Source organism: Hylobates moloch, unplaced genomic scaffold, assembly GCF_009828535.3.
Source record: "Hylobates moloch isolate HMO894 unplaced genomic scaffold, HMol_V3 SCAFFOLD_9, whole genome shotgun sequence".
Taxonomy (NCBI): domain Eukaryota; kingdom Metazoa; phylum Chordata; class Mammalia; order Primates; family Hylobatidae; genus Hylobates; species Hylobates moloch.
The window spans coordinates 77,938,170-77,965,277 of NW_026652284.1; the positions used below are offsets into that span (position 1 = coordinate 77,938,170).

General features: G+C 38.5%; 1 protein-coding gene across 4 annotated transcripts in view; it reads left to right on the forward strand.

Moving 5' to 3' along the window:
- The window catches only part of MTDH (metadherin), an 87,087-nt gene that overhangs the window by 32,674 nt on the left and 27,305 nt on the right, over nucleotides 1-27,108 (forward strand). For 2 of the 4 annotated variants that reach the window (XM_032760104.2, XM_058443693.1), the window contains exons 3-8: nucleotides 10,249-10,333; nucleotides 11,039-11,215; nucleotides 12,646-12,711; nucleotides 14,566-14,802; nucleotides 19,930-20,019; nucleotides 23,681-23,779. In XM_032760104.2, coding sequence (XP_032615995.1) covers nucleotides 10,249-10,333; nucleotides 11,039-11,215; nucleotides 12,646-12,711; nucleotides 14,566-14,802; nucleotides 19,930-20,019; nucleotides 23,681-23,779 — 754 coding nt within the window. The remainder of the gene's footprint in view (nucleotides 1-10,248; nucleotides 10,334-11,038; nucleotides 11,216-12,645; nucleotides 12,712-14,565; nucleotides 14,803-19,929; nucleotides 20,020-23,680; nucleotides 23,780-27,108) is intronic. The other 2 variants (XM_032760100.2, XM_032760101.2) reach the window with 2 other exon arrangements.

Sequence of the window (27,108 nt, forward strand, 5' to 3'; positions counted from 1 at the left end):
CTCTGGGATGCAAAAAGTATCTTTATGATAAGGATAGTGTCACTTAAAATTTGTACAGTGTCCCCCTTGTGATAGTTTTGATACTATACAGATAATAGATTATACTCCTTAAATTGGTCTTTTTGGCATGAATTGTACACTGTGCCTTTCTTTGTACTTTGCAATTCTCTGTCAAAATCTGCTAAGGGGGCAGTTAGCCATTTGAATAGATTACTCTTGCTGCCAACATGTACTTTTTGCCACTCTAATAACTGATATCACTTATTGTTTGGGTATTGTCTAATATTAGAAATACTCACCTGTGTGTGGTGGATGATGCCTGTAATCCCAGCACTTTGGGAGGCCAAGGTGGGTGGATTGCTTGAGCCTAGGAGTTCGAGACCAGCCTGGGCAACATGGTGAAACTTGTCTCTACAAAAAACACAAAAATTGGCCAGGTGCGGTGGCTCACGCCTGTAATCCCAGCACTTTGGGAGGCCCAGGTGGACAGATTATGAGGTCAGGAGATCGAGACCATCCTGGCTAACATGGTGAAACCCCGTCTCTACTAAAAAATACAAAATAATTAGCTGGGCATAGTGGCACGTGCCCGTAGTCCCAGCTACTCAGGAGGCTGAGACAGGAGTATTGCTTGAACCCAGGAGGTGGAGGTTGCAATGAGCTGAGATTGTGCCATTGCACTCCAGCCTGGGCAACAGAGTGAGATTCTATCTCAAAAAAAATACAAAAATACAAAAATTAGCCAGGCATGATGGCGCATGCCCATAGTCCCAGCTACGTGGGAAGCTGAGGTAGGAGGATCACTTGAGCCCAGGAGGTCAAGGCTGCAGTGAGCCTTGATCACAGCACTGCACTCCAGCCTGGGCAACAGTGAAAGCCTGTCTCAAAAAGAAAAAAAAGTAAGAAAGAAAAGAAAAAGGAAGTGGACACTATTATTTCCAGTAAGAACTCTATCAGCTACATCACCATGAAGTTATGAAGATTTAATCAGATGTTATATAAATTGGTCCAGATAGTGAAATCATCAAGAAGGGGTTTTGAAATAAAAATATATTTCTACTTTTGGTATTTAAAATAAAAACTTTGCCTAATTATACTGTGCCTTGAAATTTTAGCTAATGACACTGTGAAACTATTCTAATTTAGCAAGATATGCTTAGAAGCATTCAAAATGTAAAAACTGGGATTTCTAGTTTTTTTAGAGATATTTATTTATGCATTATTCTGTATGACAAAATTTTACTGAATTTAATTATAAATGACTGGATGCATTTCTTGAGGGTTTCTTATTTAAATAGAGAAAGAAGTACTATGGGGAAACACTTGTTCCTCTGCCGTGGTAATTAGCAAAAAACAATATTACAGCCAACCAAAATGCATTCATTCGTTAGCATATAGTGTTTGATGCAGGATAAAAATGTTGCTAATGATGTTAAATAAATTAGTACCAGAGCAAATTACCCAGCCTGGTAGGGATAATGTACAGATGTTTCTAACATTAAAGCTTGGGGGTACTTGCTAGATTCTATTTCAATAATGAAACACATGAAGAACCACTTTTGTGAGCAACCAGAGATATCCACAAAGATATATTCTCAACAGTAAATCACGTACTTAACTTTTTTGAATGTTTGCGGAAAAACTAAACAAAACCACTGATGGACGGCTTTGACTGGAATTAAACAAAAAAATAAATGGGGAGTTAGGGAGAGATAACACCATGTGTGAAATTTATTTACTACATTATTTCTAGAAAACTATGATGACAAAAGAGATGAATGCCAGATTGCAAATTGGAAGACCTTCAAATTACAGTAAGGGTGAAGGTGATAATCATCTTTTATGATGCAAAGATTCTACAAAGAGGATTCATTGACTCTGTTGTAGCAAAATACTTTGATAAAGCTGAACAACTTTTAAAAGCGAGTCATACATTTTTTCTCCTTTCTCCCTTTCTCTGTTTCCTTTCCTTTCCTTCCTTCCTTCCTTCCTTCTTTCCTTCCTTCCTTCCTTCCTTCCTTCCTTCCTTCCTTTTTTGACAGAGACAGAATTGCTTAGTCACCCAGGCTGGTCTCGAACTCCTGGCCTCAAACAATCCTCCCACCTCGGCCTCCCAATATTTTGGGATTACAGGTGTGAGCCACCTTGACTGGCCTATTTTTCTTTTATGAAAAATAAAGTGTTCCAAGTCTGTTTATCTTTTTTATAAAGATAAATGGTTGTCTGCTTACCAGATACTTTTACAAAGAATTTATACTGAATCTGCCCCTTCATGCTTAAGGAAAGCTTACTTAACAAGATGTCAGAAAATAGCCAGTTTTTGAAAGAAACTCATGCAATGAAGAGTGTATTCTGACAAATTTACATCATTGCGTGATTTGTTATTAAAGAGCATTTGTATGTTAGATGTGAAAATCCTCATATCTGCCCAGCTTGGGAGCAATTTTCTAACAGAAAAATAGCCTAACAGCCCAGATTCCAGAGCATGAGTACATGGGATCCAATTCCAGTTCTAACGCTTGACTAATGATGTGATTTGGGGGTTGGTTAGTAATCACTTGTGCCTCCCTTTTCTCATCTACAAAATGGAGAGAATAGCATTTACCTAGGGTTACTCTGAGAATTTAAATGGAACTATGTAGGTAATAGCTATAGACCAGATGTAAAATTTTGTCTTTTTAGTGAATTCACTTGTTAAAAATACAAAAAAAACTATCTCACCCATGGTAATAATAAGAACAAAATGATGATGATGATAATAATAATAATAATAATAATAATAAAGTAGAAAAGTACCAAAAAATGTAGAACTTTCTGATCAAGCAGAAACAATATATTGATGTTAAAGAAGATTAAAATTTACTGGCTGAATTTTCACAAAAACTTTTGCATAGTTGGAGAATTAGATTGAAAAATTAGTGTCATATTTCAGTAAGCGTGGCCAGTCATGTGTCTTCCATTTTGATCTTCTTACTTTTTCAAATATAACAATATTTAATACCAAATATTAAAATGAATGGATTTAGAAGATATTCAAAAGAATGAAGCATGTACATTCATATTGCTATCACTAAAAATAGTTATAGTTTACAAATGTATACACTATCGGTGTAGTAGAATGTGTATAAAATTTATAAACAAACATTTTGGGGTATATGCTCAATTTTTTCCCATAGAAGTATGAGAACAACAAGCTTATTTAACCCACTGTTACAAGAGTGATAGCAGACCCCTTTATCTGGCATATTTACTCAGGTATTTAAGTGAGTTACCATATATTCCATATATTGATTAGCAATTGGGTATTGGCACTGCTTATTTGCTTATTTTGAGTAACTCCTAATGAGATATTAGAATTTTTGGAACTTATTCATCATAATTTCCTAAGGAATTATCGATCTGTCTTATTCAGTATATATCTTTAGCAGTTTTAGAAAGTTGTAATGGTGGGTCTAATGATTGTTTATCAAAGCTTTTTCGTCATCTAGATTTTTTTGTTTGTTTGAGACAAGGTCTTGCTCTGTCGTCCAAGCTGGAGTGCAGTGGTGCAATCTTGGCTCACTGCAACCTCGACCTCCTGGGCTCAAGTGATCCTCCCACCTCAGTCTGCCGAGTAGCCAGGATTACAGGTGTGCACCACTATGCCCAGCTAATTTTTTATTTTTTGTAGAGACAGAGTTTTGCCATGTTGCCCAGGCTGGTCTCAAACTCCTGGCCTCAAGTGATCGGCCCCCCTCAGCCCCTCCGAAGTGCTGGGATTACAAGCACGTACCACCGCATCCAGCTCATCATCTAGATTTAAAAGAATGGAGCCAGCTGGGCGCAGTGGCTCATGCCTGTAATCCCAGCACTTTGGGAGGCCGAGGCGGGCGGATCACGAGGTCAGGAGATCGAGACCATTCTTGCTAACACGGTGAAACCCCGCCTCTACTAAAAATACAAAAAATTAGCCGGGCATGGTGGCGGGCGTCTGTAGTCCCAGAAACTCGGGAGGCTGAGGCAGGAGAATGGCGTGAACCCCAGAGGCGGAGCTTGCAGTGAGCTGAGATTTTGCCACTGCACTCCAGCCTGGGTGACAGAGCAAGACTCTGTCTCAAAAAAAAAAAAAAAAAAGAATGGAGCCATTTGCTGTTCCAGGTGCAAATATTGTTTGTAGTCCCAGTGGATATGTATTCATTGTCATTTAACTCATTCCTCTTTTAGGAGTGTTATGGTGTGTGTATGTATACATGCACATATGTGTGCACACATGCCTATACATGTACTTAACATATAACACAGACAAAGATTTTTTTCTAATGGGACTATATTATAGCCTACTTTGTTGGTAATATCTGTATTATGTATATAAGATGGAAAGAAGACATAGTGTGAAATTTTAATGAAAGCTAATAGGAAAATTTACATACAGATTTTTTGAGATGACTTCTGATACGTTGAGTGATGACTGTTTTGAATAATTTCAGAGGTTTTGGGTTAAAGGTCGTTTGCTTCATGCAGCATCTGAACCCCTGCTAATTTCAAATGCTAGACAGGCTTCCTCAAAAGCATATTTCTATCAGTGCCGATCATGAAGCATTCAAATAAAGGGAAGTAGATATTCTGTTGAGAATATAATGAAATATCTCTTATTCTCTTGCTTTTAAGAAGCTTATATTACTATTAGAAAACTGGGAACACTTGAACACATGGAAAGGTATAGCCATACTGGAAATGTCCCAAGGAAGTTTGTGACAAATGGCCAAATCTTTGTCGGTTTTAAATGTTTTGAGATGCAAGATTATATGTATTTAGGGGAAAGGAAAAGGGGGACAGTGATACAGATAAAGCAAATGGAGTGGAACGTGAGCTGGGTCAGAAAAAAAAAATGAGTACAGGCCATTTCAGGCATTGAACATCGGTAGGGGAGCAGATGATTCAGGTGCAAAGAAAATCACTCCAGCACTTTGTTCTGAGAAAAAATCCACAGTCAGTGCAGCTTGGTCAAAAACAGGAATGTTCAAAGAGATACCAGTCTTGTAGGAATCAAATGCTCATATGTATGAATAAAGGAATATAAGGTTGAGATCAATTTGTGGAAGACATCATATGTCATATAAGGAAGTTAGACCTTGTAAAAGGTAGGAAGTATCTGCAGCGGTTTTTTTTTAAAGTAAGAATGAAAATTAATTGGATTGATAAGATACATTGGGAAGGAAACTTGAAGATAAGAATTTTTTCTTTTTTTTGAGATGGAATTTCGCTCTTGTTGCCCAGTCTGGAGTGCAATGGTGTGATCTCGGCTCACTGCAACCTCCACCTCCCGGGTTCAAGCGATTCTTCTGCCTTAGCCTCCCGAGTAGCTGTGATTATAGGCATGCACCACCACGCCTGGCTAATTTTTGTATTTTTAGTAGAGATAGGTTTTGTTGTGTTGGCCAGCCTGGTCTCAAACTCCTCACCTCAGGTAATCCACCCACCTCAGCCTTCCAGGTGCTGGGGTTACAGGCATGAGCCACCGTGCCCAGCCAATAAGAATTTTTCCTAATGTCTCACTTGCGTGTCATTCTCCTATTAGATTATAGCGCAGTTGCTATCAGTAAAGACTTGTATTTAGTTATGTATACTTGGCTCCTAAAACAGTGTCTGACACATAGTAGTTATTTTATAAATCTTGGTTGTATGAAGACCATTTAAGAGAAGACCAGTTTAATTATCCACTCAGTTCTATGGTAGAGCCTGACAACAAGTTAGGGAAAAAAGAACTGGTAACAAGGAAGCCAGAGCTTTATGCTACCAGCTTCCTTCAAAAGTCTTAGCTAAAGTGGAGCTGCTAAGAAGTAAGATGTTTGCTTCAGTAGTATGGCCAGGGCAAATAGCAGTATATATCACATATTGATTTTAAAGCTTTTCATAAGCTGTTATTTTATTTAATCTTATCAGGATGGGTGTTCTTGTTAATAACTTTATTTTATTTTATTTTTTTGAGATGGAGTCTTGCCCTGTCACCCAGGCTGGAGTGTAATGGCGTGGTCTTGGCTCACTGCAACCTCCGCCTCCCAGGTTCAAGCGATTCTCCTGCCCCAGCCTCCCGAGTAGCTGGGATTATAGGCGACTGCCACCACGCCTGGCTAATTTTTGTATTTTTAGTAGGGATGGGGTTTCAGCCTGTTGGCCAAGGCTGGTTTCAAATTCCTGACCTCAGGTGATCTGCCTGCCTCGGCCTCCCAAAGTGCTGGGATTACAGGTGTGAGCCACCTTGCCTGACCTATTGTTAATTACTTTTAAAGGCAGTAGTAAAATCAAATAATATTTAAGCCTAATCTAAGATAATCTTTTTCTACAGATTTTTAGTTACAAATCCCCAGATATTTCCGTGTAAACATAATTTTTATTATTTTTTCAAAGTCTCCCTTCTTAAAAAAGAAAAATCTTATTTATATATACTACTTTGTAGTTAACAGAGTCTTTTCACTTTTTGTTTTAATTCTTAAAATAACCTTATATGAGATTAGTAGGAATTTTTGTCCATATGACAATTGGGGAAAAGGGTTTAGAATGATTTAGCCCAAAGCCACATAGCTAATGTATGATTAAATTTGTATTTAGAGTTAAATGTAGGGAGACTAAGAGGTTATTTGCGAGGGTAAACTGGATCAGAGCTGGAATTTAGTCCTAGTTTCACCGCTGTATCCTATGATGCTCTTAGACGCTCTTTTGAGATGGAGCCTCTCTCTGTCACCCAGGCTGGAGTGCAGTGGCGCAATCTCAGCTCACTGCAGCCTCCGCCTCCCGGATTCAAGCGATTCTCCTGCCTCAGCCTCCCGAGTAGCTGGGACTACAGGCACGTGCCACTACACCTGGCTAATTTTTTGTATTTTTAGTAGAGACAGGGTTTCACCGTGTTAGCTAGGATGGTCTCCATCTCCTAACCTCATGATCTGCCCGCCTCGGCCTCCCAAAGTGCTGGGGTTACAGGCGTGAGCCACCGTGCCCGGCCTCTTAGACACTCTTCTTTGTTTTTTTTTTTTGGAGTTTTTTTGAGACAGGGTCTCACCCTGTTACCCAGGCTGGAATACAGTGACATGATCACAGCTCACTGCAGCCTCAACCTCCCAGGCTTGAGTGATCCTCCCACCTCAGCCTGCATGCCGCCACCCCCACTGATTTTTTTTTTTGAGAGAGAGAATCTCCGTGTGTGTTGCCCTGGCTGGTCTCATACTCCTGAGCTCAAGTGATCCTCCCACCTCAACCTTCCAAATTGCTGGGATTACAGGTGTGAGCCACCACACTCAGCAATCTTAAACACTTTTTATGGCCTCAGTTTCTATGTGTAAAATGGGGATACCTACTTTAGTTCCTGTGGACCTGCAGTGTCCAGTATGGTGGCCACTTGCCACGTGTGGATAGTGAGCACTTAAAATGTGACTAGTTCAGCTGGGCGCGGTGGTCACGCCTGTAATCCCAGCACTTTGGGAGGCCGAGGTGGGTGGATCACCTGAGGTCGGAAGTTTGAGACCACTCTGACCAACACAGAAAAACCCTGTCTCTACTAAAAATACAAAATTAGCCGGGCATGGTAGCGCATGCCAGTAATCCCAGCTTCTCAGGAGGCTGAGGCAGGAGAATCGCTTGAACCCAGGAGGCAGAGGTTGCGGTGAACTGAGATTGCGCCATTGCACTCCCGCCTGGGCAACAAGAGTGAAACTCCGTCTCAAAAAAAAAAAAAAAAAAAAAGTGACTAGTCCAAATTGAGATTGCTGTTAAGTGTAAAATACGTGCCAGATTTCGAAGACTTACTTTGTTTTCTTTTACATACTATCTTATTGTGTTGCTTTTTAAATATGAGTTCCTTGTTGAAATGACAGTATTATAGGATACGTTGTGTTAAATATTTAAATTGTCACCTATTTTAACTTAAAAATGTGTCTACTAGAAATTTTTTAAAATATGTATGTGGCTTGCATTATATTTCTGTTGGCCAGCACTGCTCTAGACCAAGGATAGCAAACTCTGATACCCCAAATCCAGCCAGATGCCTGTTTTTGTAAATAAAATTTTATTGGAACGTAGTCACACCCCTTTGTTTATAAATTGTATGTGGCTGCTTTCATGCTATATGAGCAGAGTTATGTGGTTGCTCCAAAACCCTATGGCTTGCAAAGCCTAACATATTTACTGTTTGATCCTTTGCAGAAAAAGTTTGCTGCCTCTGCTCAACTGTAATTGACAGATGTTCAATGTGTTATCTTTACTTAAGAGTGGCTATGGTAAAGACAAAGAAAGTAGAATCATGGTTGCCAGTGAGAAAAGAGGAGCTGGGAGTAAACACTAATCATCACAGAGTTTCTTTTTTGGGATTAAATAATAATTTTGAGGCTGGGAGCAGTGGCTCACGCCTATAATCCCAACACTTTGGGAGGCCAAGGCAGATCACTTGAGGTCAGGAGTTCGAGACCAGCCTGGCCGACATGGTGAAATCCCATCTCTGTTAAAAATATAAAAATTATCTGGATGTGGTGGTGGGCACCTATAATCCCAGCTACTCGGGAGGCTGAGGCGGGAGAATCACTTGAACCTGGGAGGCAGAGGTTGCAGTGAGCTGAGATCATAGCACTGCAGTCCAGCTTGGGTGACAGAGCAAGACTCTGTCTCAAAAAAAAAAAAAAATAATAATAATAATTTTGATAGTTGTGCAATTTCATATATACTAAAAACCACTGAATTGTGCACCTTTAAAAGGGTGAATGTTATGGTATGTGGATGGTATCTCCACATATCTTTTTTTTTTTTTAAGTGGATGTGAGGCTAGTTTAGTACATGTAATAAAGCAGTATATTAATTATACATACTGTAATAAAACAGTATATTAAACATACATGTTAATGATAATGAAAACATGCAGCAAAATGAACAAATGCAAATCAATTATGAGGTCAGTTAAAAAATTAGTTTTTTAATGTAATCTCTTGTCAAAGACAATTTTTAATCACTTTGAAGAGATCATGTCACTTGAGAATATATGCAAGTTTTTTATTGATAGGAAAAGCAATTTTCTGTCATTGCTTACTCACTTGCTCAAATTCATTTACTGCCTTTAAAATAGTGTGCAGTACTTTGGGAGGCCAAGGCGGGCAGAGCACAAGGTCAGGAGTTTGAGACCAGCCTGGCCAACATGGTGAAGCCCTGTCTCTACTAAAAATACAAAAATTAGCCAGGCGTGGTGGCAGGTGCCTGTAATCCCAGCTACTCCTGAGGCTGAGGCAGGAGAATTGCTTGAACCCAGGAGGTGGAGGTTACAGTGAGTCGAGATGGTGCCACTGCACTCCAGCCTGGGCGACAGAGCAAGACTCCATCTTGGAGAAAAAAAAAAAAAAAGATAGTGTGCAGTAATACATACATAGCTGATCTCAATAAATAGCTAAATAAGTGAATACAAAGTATAAAAATACTATTTTATAAACGTTAATTCTCTTTTGGAAGCACTTATCGAAATACAGAAATTATGGCTTATTTCGTTTTTAGCAAGCTTTTGAAAGGATAGAATAATATTAGCAGAAGAGAATTGGAATATCATTCGAAAACAGCCATAGCTTGTATGCGTATAGGTATTTTATCTGGATTGAATTATTAAACATCTATATACAAATCCTAGGTATTTTCACATTGCTTTGAAACTGACAAAATATTACCTGCTATGTACAATTGACTCACTAATTTGTTATACATAGGATATAGCAACAATCTGCTTTATGCAATCCAAAAACCAATAATGACCACATAATTTTTCATCTGAACATGTCGCAATAGGTTTTAATTTTTTGCTTCGAAAACACCGTTATTACAGTACCTTATTTATGATGTAACTTATATTAGCATGATGTGGAAGGGCACAGGCTTTGGAGCCAGACAGACCTAGTTCCTAATTATGACTTACTTTACTAACAATATGATGTGGTACAATTTAGTTAATATTTAACACCTCTAAGTTTTCATTTCCTCATCTCTAAAATGGGGCTAATACCTTCTCCAGCAAGTTTCTTTTAAGGAATAAATAAGAAAATGAGTACAGAATACTTAACATATAGTAACCACTCACTCAATGGTAACCTCATATGATTATTATTGCCACTTAATATGTTAAGTTTTTTAAATTAAACATTAAATTTTTTTAGTTGTCAGCATCATACATTTCATTATGTATTTTACTGACTCCTACTTATTCAAAAACATAACGAAATATTAAGTAACATTCTATTTTACTTTCAGTCAAAGAAAAATAAGAAGAAATCAAAGTCAGATGCTAAAGCAGTGCAAAACAGTTCACGCCATGATGGAAAGGAAGTTGATGAAGGTACTTGAGCAAGGGAAAGGACTGTAGAAAAATTTTTAATCCTTTTTTATCAAAGTGTATTATATAAAAGCTGCATTTGTTTTACTTAATTTTGTATTTAGCTCTTTTTTATTACTGTAGACCTTAATATATAGAGCTGTGACACTGTTAGGAAACACTTTTGTTAAGGATCCAGTAGTGCTTTTTCTGAAGGGAACTGCCTTGAAATTTAAAGTCAAGCTCAGTATTTTGAGCAATTAAAAAGTCATTCATCTTGTCTTTGTCTCCTGGAATTATGATTTGTTTGCTTTTCCCCCGTGGTTCTTAAATATACCATTCCTGAAAGACTTCGTACAAAATTTTAGTCATTTATTATCACCACCTAATAAACCCATTTATTAGTGATTATATATAATACTCCTATCACTTCTACCTAGCAAGATAAAAAAAGATAGACAAGATGACTTATATATATCACATTTTCTAAACCATAGATGACAGATTTGATAAAAATTACCAGAATAAATAATAGCAGTTGCCTAAAACAACATAATGAAATTAGAACACGTTCTTAGGATGAGTTAATATAATCAACACTCTTGGTTTTAGCTTAACATCTAAATTTATCATGATATTTTATGTGCTCCACCCCATTTTCTCCCCCCAAACTATAACTTTTTTGTCTTCCCCTTACTGAATAACATTTTTTTTCTGGGGCTATGTCAGGAGCCTGGGAAACTAAAATTAGTCACAGAGAGAAACGACAGCAGCGTAAACGTGATAAGGTGCTGACTGATTCTGGTTCATTGGATTCAACTATCCCTGGGATAGAAAATACCATCACAGTTACCACCGAGCAACTTACAACCGCATCATTTCCTGTTGGTTCCAAGAAGAATAAAGGTATATTAGTGGAACATAACACAGTGGTACATCAAATCAAACTCCTTTTATTCAGATGTACAAAATATCATTATGTCAAAATCTGACTATTTTGAATGCTAACGTCATTGTGCTGATATACCCTTCTTCATGAGAGTATTGTGAACCATGTATCGGTTTACCGAATACCAGCAGTGTTACTTGTTACATATTGCCTGATGACTGGCCTATTAAATTAAAATTTGCCTTTCTGCTTTGAGTCATATGAGAAAATGATGTTTCCCCTTTTCTAGTGTGTATCACTTTGCCCCAACTCTCTTGCATCTCTGTTCCTTAGAGTGGTTAAGACATTTATTAAATGAAATGATTTATCACCATTTTGCATGTTGAGAGCTTTCATTCCAAGATGAATCATGCATGTTCTGGTTAGTGCAGGTTGTGTCTGGATTTCTTATCACCCCAGCTTTTTGAGAATATCATAAATGTTTGATAGAGCTAGACCAGAACTTCAAAGATTGAGCTAATGTTCTTTCTCTCAAGTATTCATATTTCAGATGTTCATACTATCCAACACTGGTGGCTTCTTGGTAGCCCACTCTTTACATTACCGTCATTTTTACCCTGGAGACACCAGTCTGCAAAGTGATACTGTTCAATTTGCTGGAAGGCATTGGCGTGTCTTCCTTGTCTTTTTGTTAATGACCTTCCCACCTCCCCACACCTTAGTTGTTTCTAGACCATTTTCTTAGCCTTGTTACCTTTTATTTTTTGCTTGATAACTTGGTGGAATTTATTGCCATGGTACAGCAATGACTTCTACTTACCCATTTTCACTGTTACATATTAGCTATGCTTTAGTATTTTTGTTGATTCTTTCTCGCTGTCTTGTGCATGCCATCCTTGCTAGCACAATCCTATGTCATGCTGATTTTTTTAAACATTGTGATCATTATGCTTTTTAGTGTCAGAGAAATAGTATTTTTGTGTTATAATGTGTATTCTCACCTCTTGCCATATTTCCTAAGTCCTGGTCCCAAATACTGGCAAAGTTCTTCATAAGTTGATGTGTTTGTTTCCAGGATTATTGAAAAGGCAGCCGGTGTTGTTGAGAGGTGGCAAAGTTGAATCCAATTACAGAGCCCAATACTCCAGTTCCTACTTAAAATAATCTTGATAACTGTTGTAGAATAGCAAACTCTGTCTGTACATAGGCAGTTTTCCAGTTTCTTTATTGGCATTTTAGTTGACTAAGAACATGGTAACCAGAAAACTCAGTTCCTCACCAACAAGTGAAATGTGTTGTAAAATTGACTTTTTTCCAGTGGAAGAATTTAGCACTTGAAGGAGCAATTTATAATAGATAAGTAAAAATTAATTTATGTGTTACTCCTAATTTAATGTGCATAGTGCCCTATTTAGTATTAAATAAATTTTATTTCTATTTTAACCAGGTGATTCTCATCTAAATGTTCAAGTTAGCAACTTTAAATCTGGAAAAGGAGATTCTACACTTCAGGGTGAGAGCAATTACATGTAACTTAAATTGAAGGCCCATCAAAATAGAAATTTATATACATACCTCTTTCCTCAAATGAATGACACAAAAGGAAAGAAAAAAGTCTTAAAATGATTTTTAATTAATAAAGTAACATAATCACAGTCCAGAGATTTTGGAAAATAAATAAAAAGAAAAATCACACCCACTTCTAACAATCTTTGAGATGTGCTAGTCTTTTTTCCCCCACATATAAAAACATTCAGTAGTCGCTTATATGCAACTTTGAATCTTGTTTATATCACTTAAGTCAGTAGAGAAGAAAGATTTTTGTTGGGCTTGGGTTTAATATAGCATATATCGGATAAAATACTTGATGCTTGTATGTTAAAAAAAAAAAAAAAATGCCTTAGTTCCTATAATGTTTTAACTGCTTCCTTGACAGTCAAGTATCAAATATTTCACAATGGACTATAGTCTAAAGTTTTTCATTGCTTTATAAATAGAAAATATGTTTTATTTACTCATTTATGATAAAGATCGAATTAAGTAGAGTGTTATGCCTGACCTGAAAACCAAAGTGTCGTAGTAAAATAAATTTGGAAATGAAAAAACACCTTCTTATTTCAGGCTTTTTTTTTTTTTTTTGGAGATGGAGTTTCACCCTTGTTGCCCGGACTGGAGTGTAATGGCATGGTCTTGGCTAACTGCAACCTCCACCTCCTGGGTGCAAGCAATTCTCTTGCCTCAGCCTCCCGAGTAGCAGGGGTTACAGGCACCCGCCACCATACCTGGCTAATTTATGTATTTTTTAGTAGAGATGGGGTTCACCTTGTTGGCCAGGCTGGTCTCAAACTCCTGACCTCAGGTGATCCACCCACCATGGCCTCCCAAAGTGCTGAAATTACAGGCATCAGGCTTTTTTTTTTTTTTAAACAGAGTTTTGCTTGTTGTCCAGGCTGGAGTGCAATGGCACAATCTCGGCTCACTGCAACCTCCGCCTCCTGGGTTCAAACAATTCTGCTTCAGCCTCCCGAGTAGCTGGGATTACAGGCACTTGCAACTACTTGCCTGGCTAATTTTGTGTTTTTAGTAGAGGCAGGGTTTCACCATGTTGGCCAGGCTAGTCTTGAACCCCTGACCTCAGGTCATCCGCCTGCCCCCAGCCTCCCAAAGTGCTGGGATTACAGGCGTGAGCCACTGCGACCAGCCTCATTTCACGCTTTTCAGTGCTTGCTCTTAGCACTGTCAGCTTCCTTCATGCCCATGGTTCTCAACCTTGGCTACACATTAGTTATCCAGGAAGCTTAAAAAAACAACACGTACACACATGTATGTAAAAAGAAACATGTACTTATCTATACACACACCTATGTGTATTTGTGTGTGTGTACATACGTACACTGTACATACATATTGATACCTGGGCTCTACCACAAAGATTCTGATTTTAGTTGGTCTGGTCTGAGGCTCCAGAGTCTATTGTTAATAAATTTTTCAGTTAATTTTAATGTGCAGCCAGGTTTTAGAATCATTGCTTGATACATAATGTAATACATATAAATAATTAAGGAAAGAACATGTAATTAAGGAAATGTCTTCATATTCTTAGTGGGTGAGTATTCAGAATATGTGCCATTTTCCTGTTTGTTCTGTTGTACTTCCTTTGAGCAAGTCATTCTGCTGTGAACAACTTTGTTAGTATATATGTTATGTTCAAGCCTCCTGTTTTTAAATTAAGGCAATCCTTGGTGATCAAACGATAGTAGGGGAAGTGAGTAATAAATATAAGTCAAGCAATCATAGAAATGTGAAAATATCCCAGTTTTAAGAAGTCACATACCTGTTTTTTAATCTTCATTTTCTTTTCTTTAAGTTTCTTCAGGATTGAATGAAAACCTCACTGTCAATGGAGGAGGCTGGAATGAAAAATCTGTAAAACTCTCCTCACAGATCAATGCAGGTGAGGAGAAGTGGAACTCCGTTTCACCTGCTTCTGCAGGAAAGAGGAAAACTGAGCCATCTGCCTGGAGTCAAGACACTGGAGATGCTAATGCAAATGGAAAAGACTGGGGAAGGAGTTGGAGTGACCGTTCAATATTTTCTGGCATTGGTAAGAAGTGTTAGAAAAATTTGTTTATTTAAAATTACTAATCTTGTACATTTTTAATTTTTCAGAAATAGGAAAAAAACTATGAATAGAAAAATAAGTACTGCTCTGCAGAAATAATAGTAATAACTCATCTCACATCCTTTTTGTAGAGCAGGGTGGGAATTAAATAAGTAAATAACATTTATCATTTACTCTTTACATAGTGCTTTCACATACTTTATCACATTTGATTATCAACGTAGCTAACTGGTGTAATTATATATTCTTAGTGATGTGATACATGTAATGTGTGAGTAGACTTTTTGATTAATTTCAACAATTCTGTTGAGTCTAAATAAAAATAGTAAATGGAAGTACAGTTGATAACATCCACTTATAGAGTATTTTACAGTCTGCAAGCTGCCTATTTATAATGAAATTTTCCTCTGGATTTTAATATAAAGACCAGTAGTTGAGAAGTTTATTTCTGTTGAGAGCCATCAAGTTAAAAGCAACTTAATTTGTGTGTGTGTGTGTGTGTGTGTGTGTGTGTGTGTGTGTGTATTGTAGAAAAGAAATCCCCATTACGTGTGGGAAATTGCAAAATGATAAGGAAAATCCCACAGTTACCACTGTGCCACTTAGTGACAACCACTGTTACTTATATTTCTTCTCCCTCCCTTTCTCCTGCCCGCAACTGTGTATAGTGTTTTTTGTTGTTTTTTGTTTGTTTAATGGAGTCTCGCTCTGTCTCCCAGGCTGGAGTGCAGTGGCGCAATCTCAGCTCACTGCAACCTCCACCTCCCGGGTTCAAGCGATTCTCCTACCTCAGCCTCCCGAGTAGCTGGGATTACAGACATGTGTCACCATTCCTGGCTAATTTTTCTGTTTTTTAGTAGGGACGGGGTTCTGCCATGTTGGCCAGGCTGATCTTGAACTCCTGACCTCAGATGATCTGCCAGCCTCGGCCTCCCAAAGTGCTGGGATTACAGGCGTGAGCCATCGTGCCCGGCCTATAGTTTTGCTTTGGTATTTTTGTTTTTGATGTAACTCAAATTGAATATTCATGTTTGTGTCTCCCCTAGTCCCCACTTAACATTGTAACATAAACATGTTCCTTACTTTTTGTAAGTATGTTTAATGGCCCTATAATGTTTAAGGATAGCATAACTTACTTAACTATTCCCACATTATTCAAGAAGTAATTTTCCTTTTTTTTTTTTTTGAGATGGAGTCTCACTCTGTCGCCATCACGCTGGAATGCAATGGCATGATCTCGGCTCACAACACCCTCTGCCTCCTGGGTTCAAGCAATTCTCTTGCCTCAGCCTCCCAAGTAACTGGGATTACAGGCATATGCCACCACACCCGCTAATTTTTCTTTTGTATTTTTAGTAGAGACGGGTTTCACCATGTTGGCCAGGCTGGTTTCAAACTCCTGACCTCAAGTGATCCGCCCACCTCGGCCTCCTAAAATGTTAGGATTACAGACGTGAGCCACCGCGTCCAGCCAATTTTCCTTTTTTTAACTGTTGTAGATAATGTTTCACGGAATATATTTGTTTGGGATTTTTTTGTTGTGGTTTTTAAGATGGAGTCTTGCTCTGTTACCCAGGCTGGAGTGCAGTGGCATGATTTCAGCTCACTACAACCTCTGCCTCCTGGGTTCGAGCATTTCCCGTGCCTCAGCCACCCAAGTAGTTGGGATTACAGGCACACACCACCACACTTGGCTAATTTTTGTATTTTTTTAGTAGAGATGGGGTTTCACCATGTTGGCCACACTGGTTTAGAACTCTTGACCTCAAGTGGTTCTTCCTGCTCCACCCTCCCAAAGTGCTGGGATTACAGGTGTGAGCCACCACACCTGGCCATGTTTTGCGGTTATTTCTTAAGGACAGAGTCTTGTGAGCGATACTGGATTAAAGGGAATATGAATGTTTATAATGCTCTAGTACATAGTGCCTAAGTATTTTCTAAGAGAGTTGTTCTAATTTATACTCAAAGTATCAGTGTAAGTGCCCATTTATCATATGCTTACCAAGGTTGGGGATTTTTTATTTTTCGCCTTTTCTAATTCGATAAGCAAAAAATACATAAATTATTTTGGTTAACTTTTTGGAATCGCTAATGAGATTGAAAAGTTTTCCACAACTTTCTTGGTCATTTCTTTTTTTGTTTGCTTGTTTGTTTGTTTGTTTGAGACGGAGTCTCGCTCTGTCGCCCAGGCTGGAGTGCAGCACAATCTCAGCACACTGCAACCTCCACCTCTCAGATTCAAGTGATTCTCCTGCCTCAGCCTCCTGAGTAGCTGGGATTACAGGGTCCTGTCACCACAACCGGCTAATTTTTGTACTTTTAGTAGAGACAGGCCATGTTGGCCAGGCTGGTCTCAAACTCCTGACCTCATGATCCATCTATCTTGGCCTCCCGAAGTGCTGGGATGACAGACATGAGCCACCATGCCCGGCCCTTTGTTGGTCATTTCTATTTCTTTTATGAATAGTCTGTTTTTGTTATTTTCCCATTTGTCTAATGAGCTCTTCGTGTTTTTTTGTTTTGTTTTGTTTTTAATTTTTTGAGAGAGGGTCACACTCTGTTGTCCAGGCTGGAGTGCAGTGGTGTGATCATTGCTCACTGCAGCCTCGACTTCCAGGGCTCAAAAGATCTTCCTGCCTTAGCCTCCTTAGTAGCTGGGACCACAGGCATGTGCCACCACACCTGGCTAATTTTGGTATTTTTTGTAGAGACACAGTTTCGCCATGTTGCCCTGGCTGGTCTCAAACTCTTGGCTCAAGTGATCCACCTGCCTCGGCTTCTCACAGTGCTGGAATTACAGATGTGGGCCACCACGTCTGCCTACTGTTTTATTTTTTAAATCTAGTTATACTTTCTTGTGCATTAAACATATGATTTTGTCTCTTGTGCTTGTTGCAGATATTTTTATTTATCTGTTCTAATTTGAGGGAGCAATAGACACTAGAAACTTTTTAGTTTTAGTATGTAAGTAGAAAAATATTTCTTCCTTTGTTGTTAGGCTTTTTCTGGAACTTTTTTTTTTTTTTTTTGAGACGGAGTTTTGCTCTTGTTGCTCTTGTTGCCTAGGCTGGAGTGCAGTGGCGCGATCTCGGCTCACCACAACCTCTGCCTCCCAGGTTTAAGCAATTCTCCTGCCTCAGCCTCCTGAGTAGCTGGTATTACAGGCAAGCACCACCATGCCTGGCTAATTTTGTATTTTTAGTAGAGATGGGGTTTCTCCATGTTGGTCAGGCTGGTCTCGAACTCCCAGTCTCAGGTGATCCACCTGCCTTGGCCTCCCAAACTGCTGGGATTACAGGTGTGAGCCACCAACACTGGCCCTTCTCTTTTAAAGCTAACACCCTCAAAAATCAAACACTAGATCATTTAATTATATTGTTCTTAAGCTTGCTCTCCCTTCCTTGCCATTATATTGAAAAATTGTGTAGAGGTATCAAAACTTGTTTGAAAGAGACATTCCCTTGCCTGGGCGTGGTGGCTCATGTCTATAATCCTGGCACTTTGCAGGGCTGAGGTGGGCAGATCGCTTGAGCCCAGGAGTTCCAAGACCAGCCTGGGCAACATGGTGAAACCTTGTCTGTACTAAAATACAAAAAAATCGCTGGGCATGGTGGCACGTGCCTGTAATCCCAGCTACTCGGGAAGCTGAGACGGGACAATTGCTTAAACCTGGGAGGCGGAGATTGCAGTGAGCCAAGGTCGAGCCACTGCACTCCAGCCTGGGCAACAGAGTGAGACTCCCTCTCAAAAAGAAAAAAAAAAAAGACCTTCCCTAAATTCCCACTCTCATTTTCAGCAGAGAAGAAAGCATTAATTTCTGTGCTATGAAGCATCCTTTCATATTTGGTAAAAGAAATGGTTGAATTTTATGGAGTAGTGTTAGGAATTGTGTGACCTTTTGGGATATTTACAATTTGCAATTTGCTGCTTCTTTTATTTATTTATTTATTTATTTATTTAAGATGGAGGCTTGCTGTGTCACCCAGGCTGGAGTGCAGTGGCACGATCTTGGCTCACTGCAACCTCCACCTCCTGGGTCCCAGTTCAAGCAATTCTCCTGCCTCAGCCTCCCGAGTAGCTGGGATTACAGGCATGTGTCACCATGCCCAGCTCAGCTAATTTTTGTATTTTTAGTAGAGATGGGGTCTCACCATGTTGGCCAGGCTGGTCTTGAACTCCTGACCTCGTAATCTGCCTGCCTTGGCCCCCCAAAATGCCGGGATTAGAGGCATGAGCCACTCCACCCAGCCTACAATTTACTTGTAAAAGCTATATAGCATTTCATAATTAGGACATAAATGAGATGGTATTTGCTTAATGTTGTTACAGATAATATTAAACAGCAAATTAGAATTCCTACCTAGATAGACTAGGACCTTTATTGAAAATGAAAGGGAACTATATTAAATTAGATTTGTAATGGGTCACTGAAAAGAGACTGATCTTGATCTCCTGACCTCGTGATCCACCCGCCTCGGCCTCCCAAAGTGCTGGGATTACAGGCTTCAGCCACCGCGCCCAGCCTGGTTTACATTCTTTAAAATAAGAAATGTCTTGAAAATATTGAGAAAGTAGCATGGTATAGAGGAATGAACAGGGACTGGTTCACACAGATCTATTAGGTTATGAATCTCTATTCTTCTACATGATAGCTTTTATGGACGTTCAGGCTAGTTATTTAACCTGTATGAACCTCATACTTATGTAATTGTGAGGATTTGTTGTAATGAAAGTCAAGTACCAATTTCAGTGCTATCCCAAAGTAGTTGCTTAATTATGATAAATAATAATGCAGCTTGGTATAGTGGAAAAGAGCATAGGCTTTGGGAATTGACTTAAGTTGCATTCGTGGCTCAGCTATTTTCTAGCTATCAGTGAGTCGCTTAATTGCTCCAAAACTGCCTAGCAAAGTTGCTGTAAGGATTAGAAGTGGTTGGTGTAAGGGGCCCAGCTACATAATAAATATTCAGTAAATAGTAGCTATTGCTATATTAAGTGGTTCTCATTTCTAAGGTTATCTTTAAATAGTCTCATAGTTTTAAATCTTTACATATCTTTCAAGTCTGATTGCAAATTGAAGGTTCCAAGTGATGTTTTTTATTTTAACAGCTGCTTGGTCTAGTGTGGATAGGGGAATGAATACCTCTGAACAGAATTCTGCTTCTTTTGCATCTCTCACACTTAACCCTGCTGTTTCTGGTATGTGAAAAACAGTCTTTTGTTCAGCTAACAAAAACATTTGTTTAATTTTAGTGCTTGTTATTTGAAGAACTAATCAACATCAAGTACTGCTGTCAACATAAATAGCAGGTATTATAAAGTGGCAGAGGCCTTTACAACAGGAAGAGAAGACCTAAATTCTTATGTGCAAATGGCTTTATTCCCCTCTCTAGGGTAGTAAGGATTCTGTAGCTTGAGATCACTGACAGTATATTGGCACACAGACAAATACACATGCAAGGCCTTCCATTCAGGTTCATATTCTTCTGTTGCTAATGTAGTCCTAACATACTTTTAGTTACAATTTGACATTTTACTTCTGTTCACCGTTACTCATCATGAGTTTAAAACTAACCCTTTCAGGTTATGGATTCCCATGTAATAACTATAAGTATCTGTTGATTTATAAAATACGTGATTACTAATAAACTACTGTTAATTCTGCATTACTTAAATGGATATATGTTTTATTAATCATATGGAAGCTATATGTATTTAACAAATATTACATAAATATGGGAGGCCAGGTGTGGTGGCTCACATCTCTAATCCCAGCATGTAGCGAGGCTGAGGTGGGAAGATAACTTGAGCCTAGGAGTTCAAGACCAGCCTGGGCAACTACATCACTACATAAAGTTAAAAAAAATTAGCCAGGCATGGTGGTGTTTGCCTGTGGTCCCAGCTACTCAGGAGGCTGTGGTGGGAGGATCGCATTAGTCCAGGAGGTTGAAGCTACAATGAGCAATGAGTCATGATTGCTCCACTGCACTCCAGACTGGGTGACAGAGTGAGACTCTGTCTCACAAAAAAAAAAAATATATATATTTAAAATGTGTATATGTGTATATGTATATATGTATATGTGTATATATGTATATGTATATATGTGTATATATGTATATGTATATATATGTATGTGTATATATATATATTATCGAAGACATTGTTTAGTTTGCAGTGTTGCAGTGCTTGGTTCACACTGGAATTCATGGACCCAGTTTACTAATTTTGTAGTTCCACAGTGTCTGGAATCACTAACCTAGAAAGGGGGTCAGCAAACTTTTTGTGTAAAGGGACAGATAGTAAACATTTTAGGCATTGTGGGCCATGCAGCCTCTGTTGCAGTTACTCAACCCTGCCGTTGTAACAGGAAAGCAACCTGAGACAGTAAGCAAATGACTTTCTGGTTCCAAAATATTATTATTTCGATTTTTTTTTTTTTTTTTTTTTTTGAGACGGAGTCTCGCTTTGTTGCCAGGCCGGAGTGCAGTGGCGCAATCTCGGCTCACTGCAACCTCCGCCTCCCTGGTTCAAACAATTCTCCTGCCTCAGCCTCCCATGTATCTGGTACTACAGGCACATGCCACCACACCTGGCTAATTTTTTGTATTTTTAGTAGAGACAGGGTTTTACCGTGTTAGCCAGGATGGTCTGCATCTCTTGACCTCGTGATCCACCTGCCTTGGCCTCCCAAAGTGCTGGGATTACAGGCGTGAGCCACCGCACCTGGCCTGATTTTTTTTTTAACCATTTAAAAATGTAAGAACTATTCTTGGCTCATGGGCCATATAAAAACCGGATGGTTGGATTTGGTCTGTGGGTCATAGTTTGCCAAACTCTGGTCTCATAGACTACATTTCATTTCCAGAGGTACACGTTTATTGCTTCCTCATTTGGTGACTCTGTACAACACCCTTCATATATGCAGAGAAAGCCGTGTGGGCTGCTAAAGGAATAGTACCAGTGTTACAGTACTGCTTCTAAGCAGCTGATATATTAATACATGTGAATTTTATAGGGTTACTCTGTTTGTTAAAGTTTACATTAAAATATACATATTAAACATATATATAGAGAGAGTATATATCAGGCAGATAATATATTAGTGGAATGCTGCTGGTAAGATCATCTGTAACCAAGAAGAAATTTATAAATTAGTAGTAAGGACTCATGTAGGAGGACGTGATTGTACGTAACACTTTTATACTAACCAAGTATCTTTTCGTCCTAACCATTTCTTTATACAGTGGCTCTGAATCCAAAATACATATCAGAGTCATCTAAGGACTCCAGTACACATGTAAATTCCAATTCAGAAGAGGTGTGTGTGTGTGTGTGTGTGTGTGTGTGTGTTAAGGACTCCAGTACACATGTAAATTCCAGTTCAGAAGGGGTGTATGTGTGTGTGCCCATGCCTGATGGAGAACCACTGCTTTACATTTACATCCTAAAATGAATTTATATCTATAAAGCAAGGGGTTTGACCTGGCATCAGTGAACTCATATGCCCCGAAAACTATATGCAGAATTGTGTGTTAAGCTCTGGATAGTAGACTACCACAGCTTTCATCAGGTTCCTAAAAGACTGTGTGAACCCACTCTCACCCAACCTACTCCCCCCACCTGAGAAAAAACAAAAACAGACAAAACTTAAGAGATAATATTTTGTTTTCTTTAAATGCACTTGAACTTAGTCTCTAGACCTCCTGCAACTCTTCTTGTCTCTTTGGCTTCTCTCTGCCTCACCTCTCTAGATAACCACCTATTTCTCTAATGTTTCTTAGCCAAAAGATTCTAGCTAACTCAGACATTTTCTAGTTCCCTTTTTCAAGGTTCTGAGGATACATAGCCCTGAAACATCCAGGACTAAAATGATCAATGGCAGAGATTTCTATTACATTTTATTTTCCATTAAGAAGAAGGAAAAAACAAGTTTTTTTGACTTCTTGAAATTTGTAGGCAGGGCACAGTGGTTTATGCCTGTAATCCCAGCACTTTGGGAGGTGGAGGAGGATCCCTGTAGACCAGGAGTTCAGGACCAGCCTGGGCAACACAGGGAGACCCTATCTCTACAAAAAAGTTTTAAAAAATAAGCCAGGAGACCAGGCATGGTGGCTTATGCCTGTAATCCCAGCACATTGGGAGGCCGAGGCAGGAGGATCACTTAAGCCCAGGAGTTCAAGACCAGCCTGGGCAACATGGTGTAAAACCCCATCTCTACAAAAAATACAAAAATTAGCTGGGTATGGTAATGTGTGCCTGTAGTCCCAGCTACTTGGGAGGCTGAGGTAGGTGAATTGCTTGAGCCGAGGAGGCAGAAATTGCAGTGAGCCGAGACTGTGCCACTACACTCCAGCCTGGGCAACAAAGCGAGACTCTGTCTCAAAAAAAGAAAAAAGAAAAAAAACCCAGCATGGTGGTACAAGCCTGTGGTTCCAGCTGAGGTAGGAGGATCTCTTGAGCCTGCGAGGTTGAGGCTGCAGTGAGCCACGATCATGCCACTGCACTTCAGTCTGGGTGGCAGAGTGAGATCCTGTCTCAAAAAAAAAAAAAAAAAAAAGAAATTTATAGGTAACTTACCAGTTGGCGTATAATACAAAACACAAAATCTAATGGATTGGTGCTAGGGAAAATAGAAATTTCTGATCATTGGATTAGATCAAGTGATTATCATAGTTAATCTAAAATTACCCTCAATTCTACTTTTCCTTTTAACTTAACTCTTTTTCTAATGTCTGGATTTTTCCTTTTAGGAGAAATTTTAAAAATAAAGTCTCCGTGTCAAAGTATAGAACTATTGTTATGAAACATCATTAGGAAATTCCATTTTTAATTTTATTGCATTCGTTTTTCATTTAAGGGTCTACTGCTGAGCCAGTTTCTCAGTCTACCACTTCTGATTATCAGTGGGATGTTAGCCGTAATCAACCCTATATCGATGATGAATGGTCTGGGTTAAGTATGTCCTTTTAAAAATTATCAGTTATTTTTTTCAGAGTTTTCTTTCTAGCACCCTGAATTCATGCTTTATGTTTTAATTTTAATTCTAATTTCTCACCTTTAAAGGTCATAAGAATATAATTTAATACCAAATGTACTACTTGAAACCTGATTATTGAATACCTGTAGAATTAAAACTGAATTGTCATAATTGAGGCAATATTTAAACATAAAGTTTTCTTCTAGTTGCTCTGTAGTATTTCTAGTTTTTAAATTTTTTGTTTTAAATGAATGTCTGTTTCTCCTCCTAGGTAGTATAATAGACTGAATTAAATATACAGAAATGGCTTTGTATTCGTGAAGTATACACACATTTTTGTGCTTGTAGAAAACTACTTTCTTAACTCAGTTGCCAATAGAAGTTTAGTTAAAGGAAGACTCATTTTAGAAAGGAAGAATATGGTTTGTATGTTCAGAAAGCTCATGCCCTCTTCATTTAAAAAAAAAAAAAAAATTATGAGGTTTTTTCCTCACAAACCTAAATCTCAAAATGTACTTTCTTTGAATTTTTATTTCACATCCTTTTTTACTATTTACTGTTTTCTACTGTTAGCACTTATATGTTCCCTGTGGGGTTTTCCACCATTTTTAAGCATATGTTTTGCTTCTCCAAGTAGAGTTAAGAACTCTCTGAAAATGGGGACTAGCACTCTTTTATACACTCAGGACCTAGTGCAAGCCTTTATACATAGGTGTTCAGTAGTAATAATAATGACAATAAAAACACTGGACTATGTGCCAGGCACTGGTTTTAGTCTTTTGGATTTTATTATCTCATTTAATGCTTGAAACAGTTCTATGTGGTAGGTTTTATTTGTTTCCACGCTTTCCAGATGAAAAAGCTGTGACAAGGGAAAGTTATCTAGCTTTCCCCAGGCCACACAGTTAGTTAAATGGAGGAGGGTGGTATTCATACCTTGCTAGTCTGGCTCCAGAGTTGATGCTCCTAACCACTATCTGGTACAGCCTTGGTGATGATAGTAATCATCAAGGTAAGCTGGTGACACAGTGGTTAAAGCACAGTTCTTACAGATCAAGGGAGATGAGGAGAGAAAGATCAGGGAGGACCATCTTGTGAAATGCATGCCTTGAATTGCTGGCTAAAGGTTAGGGAGCTGGGGGTTTTCAGTACTAGCTTACACAGTAGATATGAGTTTTAGTCCTGACTCTAAAATATAGTACCTCATATGGTTTGGGCTTTGTCACTTGTCTGGGAGCTGTAAAATCGAGCAAATAACGTGTCATATCTATCTTCGTAGGTTGTTGTGAGGCTTTAATGAGGTAATGGGTGAACATGAAAGCTCTGTAAATTACAGTCGTCTCTCAGTATCCATGGGGGGTTGATTCCAGGACCCCCCCCAGGTACCAAAATCCCCAGGTACTGAAGTCTCCTGTGATAAAATGGCATAGTATTTGCATATAACCTACATATATCTTCCCATATAGTTTAAATTATCTCTTGATTACTTGTAGTAACTAATACAGTGTAAATAGTTGTTACACTGTATTGTTTAGGGAATAATGACAAGAAAAAAAGTGTGTACATAGATTCAGTATAGACACAGTTCATTCATTTTTTTTTTTTCCCTGAATATTTTTGAACCCACAAGTGGAAAACCCATGGATACGCAGGGCTGACTGTGTATGAAGTATTTAAATCCAAGGTTTTACAAGGATGTGAAAGCACTATTTTTGGGGGAAAAAATAAACAGTATATTTGTGCTTTAGGAAGAATTACCAGCTGTATGCAGAATAGAATTGAGGAGTGATTATAACAATGATAGGAGTGAGTATAGGAAAATAGCAGTAAGGTATCTTGGGCTGCTGTGGGCTGAGGCAGAGGAAAGTTGAGTGGACAGGTCTCCAGGCTTTCCTGCTTGGACAGAATAGATACACTTTTTATTTTATCCATATTAAGATGCTCTGAATATGAAAAACATGATTGGCTGCTAAAATAAAAGATTTTTAAAACATGTATCCACAGGATTCTATACTTCATCAAAGTAATATGTATCAGAAACACCATCTTCCTCAAGTTTGTTATGCTATATTGGCAGTCTGTTTAAGTCCAGAGTTTCTCTTTAACATTTTCTCTGTAAACTTTATTTTCTGTATCACCATCTTTAATGCAGCTCTATTTTTGGTGCTGAGTGAATTTAATTATTACTTCTGAGTTTCTAAAATGAATGATTTAGTATTTTAGATTACAAATCCACAAAGTATATTACATTAGATTTATGTTTACAGTATGATATAATTAATATATTGGCCCTCCAGTTTGAAGACATACATTAATCTATTACTATCTTGACCATAAAGGAACAGCATTATTGTAACCCATGTAAAAAGTCAGATGTTGAATAGAACTTTTTCTTGGCACACAGGAGTGAATGAATTCGCTTCTACATAATGGAGTGGTTGAGAGCATGAGCTTTCAGGACAGACTACCTGGGTTTCAATCTTAACTTCCCTGCCTTTGCCCTTATGCAGGTTACATGATTATTCTATGCCTCAGTTTCCTTCTCTGTAAAAATAGTAATTCCTCCCCAACAGTATGGCTGAGAAGATTAAATGAGTTAATACATATAAAGCACTTAGAACACTGCCTCACATATAGTAAATATCCAATAAGTGCTGCTGTTGGTATCCAGCAATGAGATGCTTAAACCTAAAACATTATTCCATAAGTGAATTAAATGGAGAGACAAATTCCTTACCCTTTTGAAAAGAAAACCAGTATGGCTGTTTGAAAAGAATTAAGTTCTGACAAGAAACAGCTGACAACCAAATAAAGACCAGCGAAGAGATACTTAAACCTAAAATGTTATTCCATAAGCAAATTAAATGAAGAGACAAATTCCTTACCCTTTTGAAAAGAAAACCAGTATGGCTCTTTGAAAAGACATTGGCAGACTAATGGAAAACTTTAGCGATGAGAAATTATAATTGGAGCAAACTATACTGTGAATCATTTTTAAGGGAACTATGTCTAAGAAGTTTTTTGGCACATTAGGCCTATGAATCTTAAGAATTAGTTACCCAGGCCAGTGCCATGGCTCACACTTGTAATCGCAGCACTTTGGGAAGCCAAGGTGCAAGGATTTCTTGAGCCCACGCGTTCAAGACCAGCCTAGGCAGCATAGTAAGACCCCATCTCTACAAAAAAAAATTAGCTGGGAGTGGTTCGCATTCCTGTAGTCCCAGCTACTCAGGAGTCTGAAGTGGAGGATCACTTGAGCCTGAGAAGTCTAGGCTACAGTGTGCCATGATCTTACCACTGCACTCCAG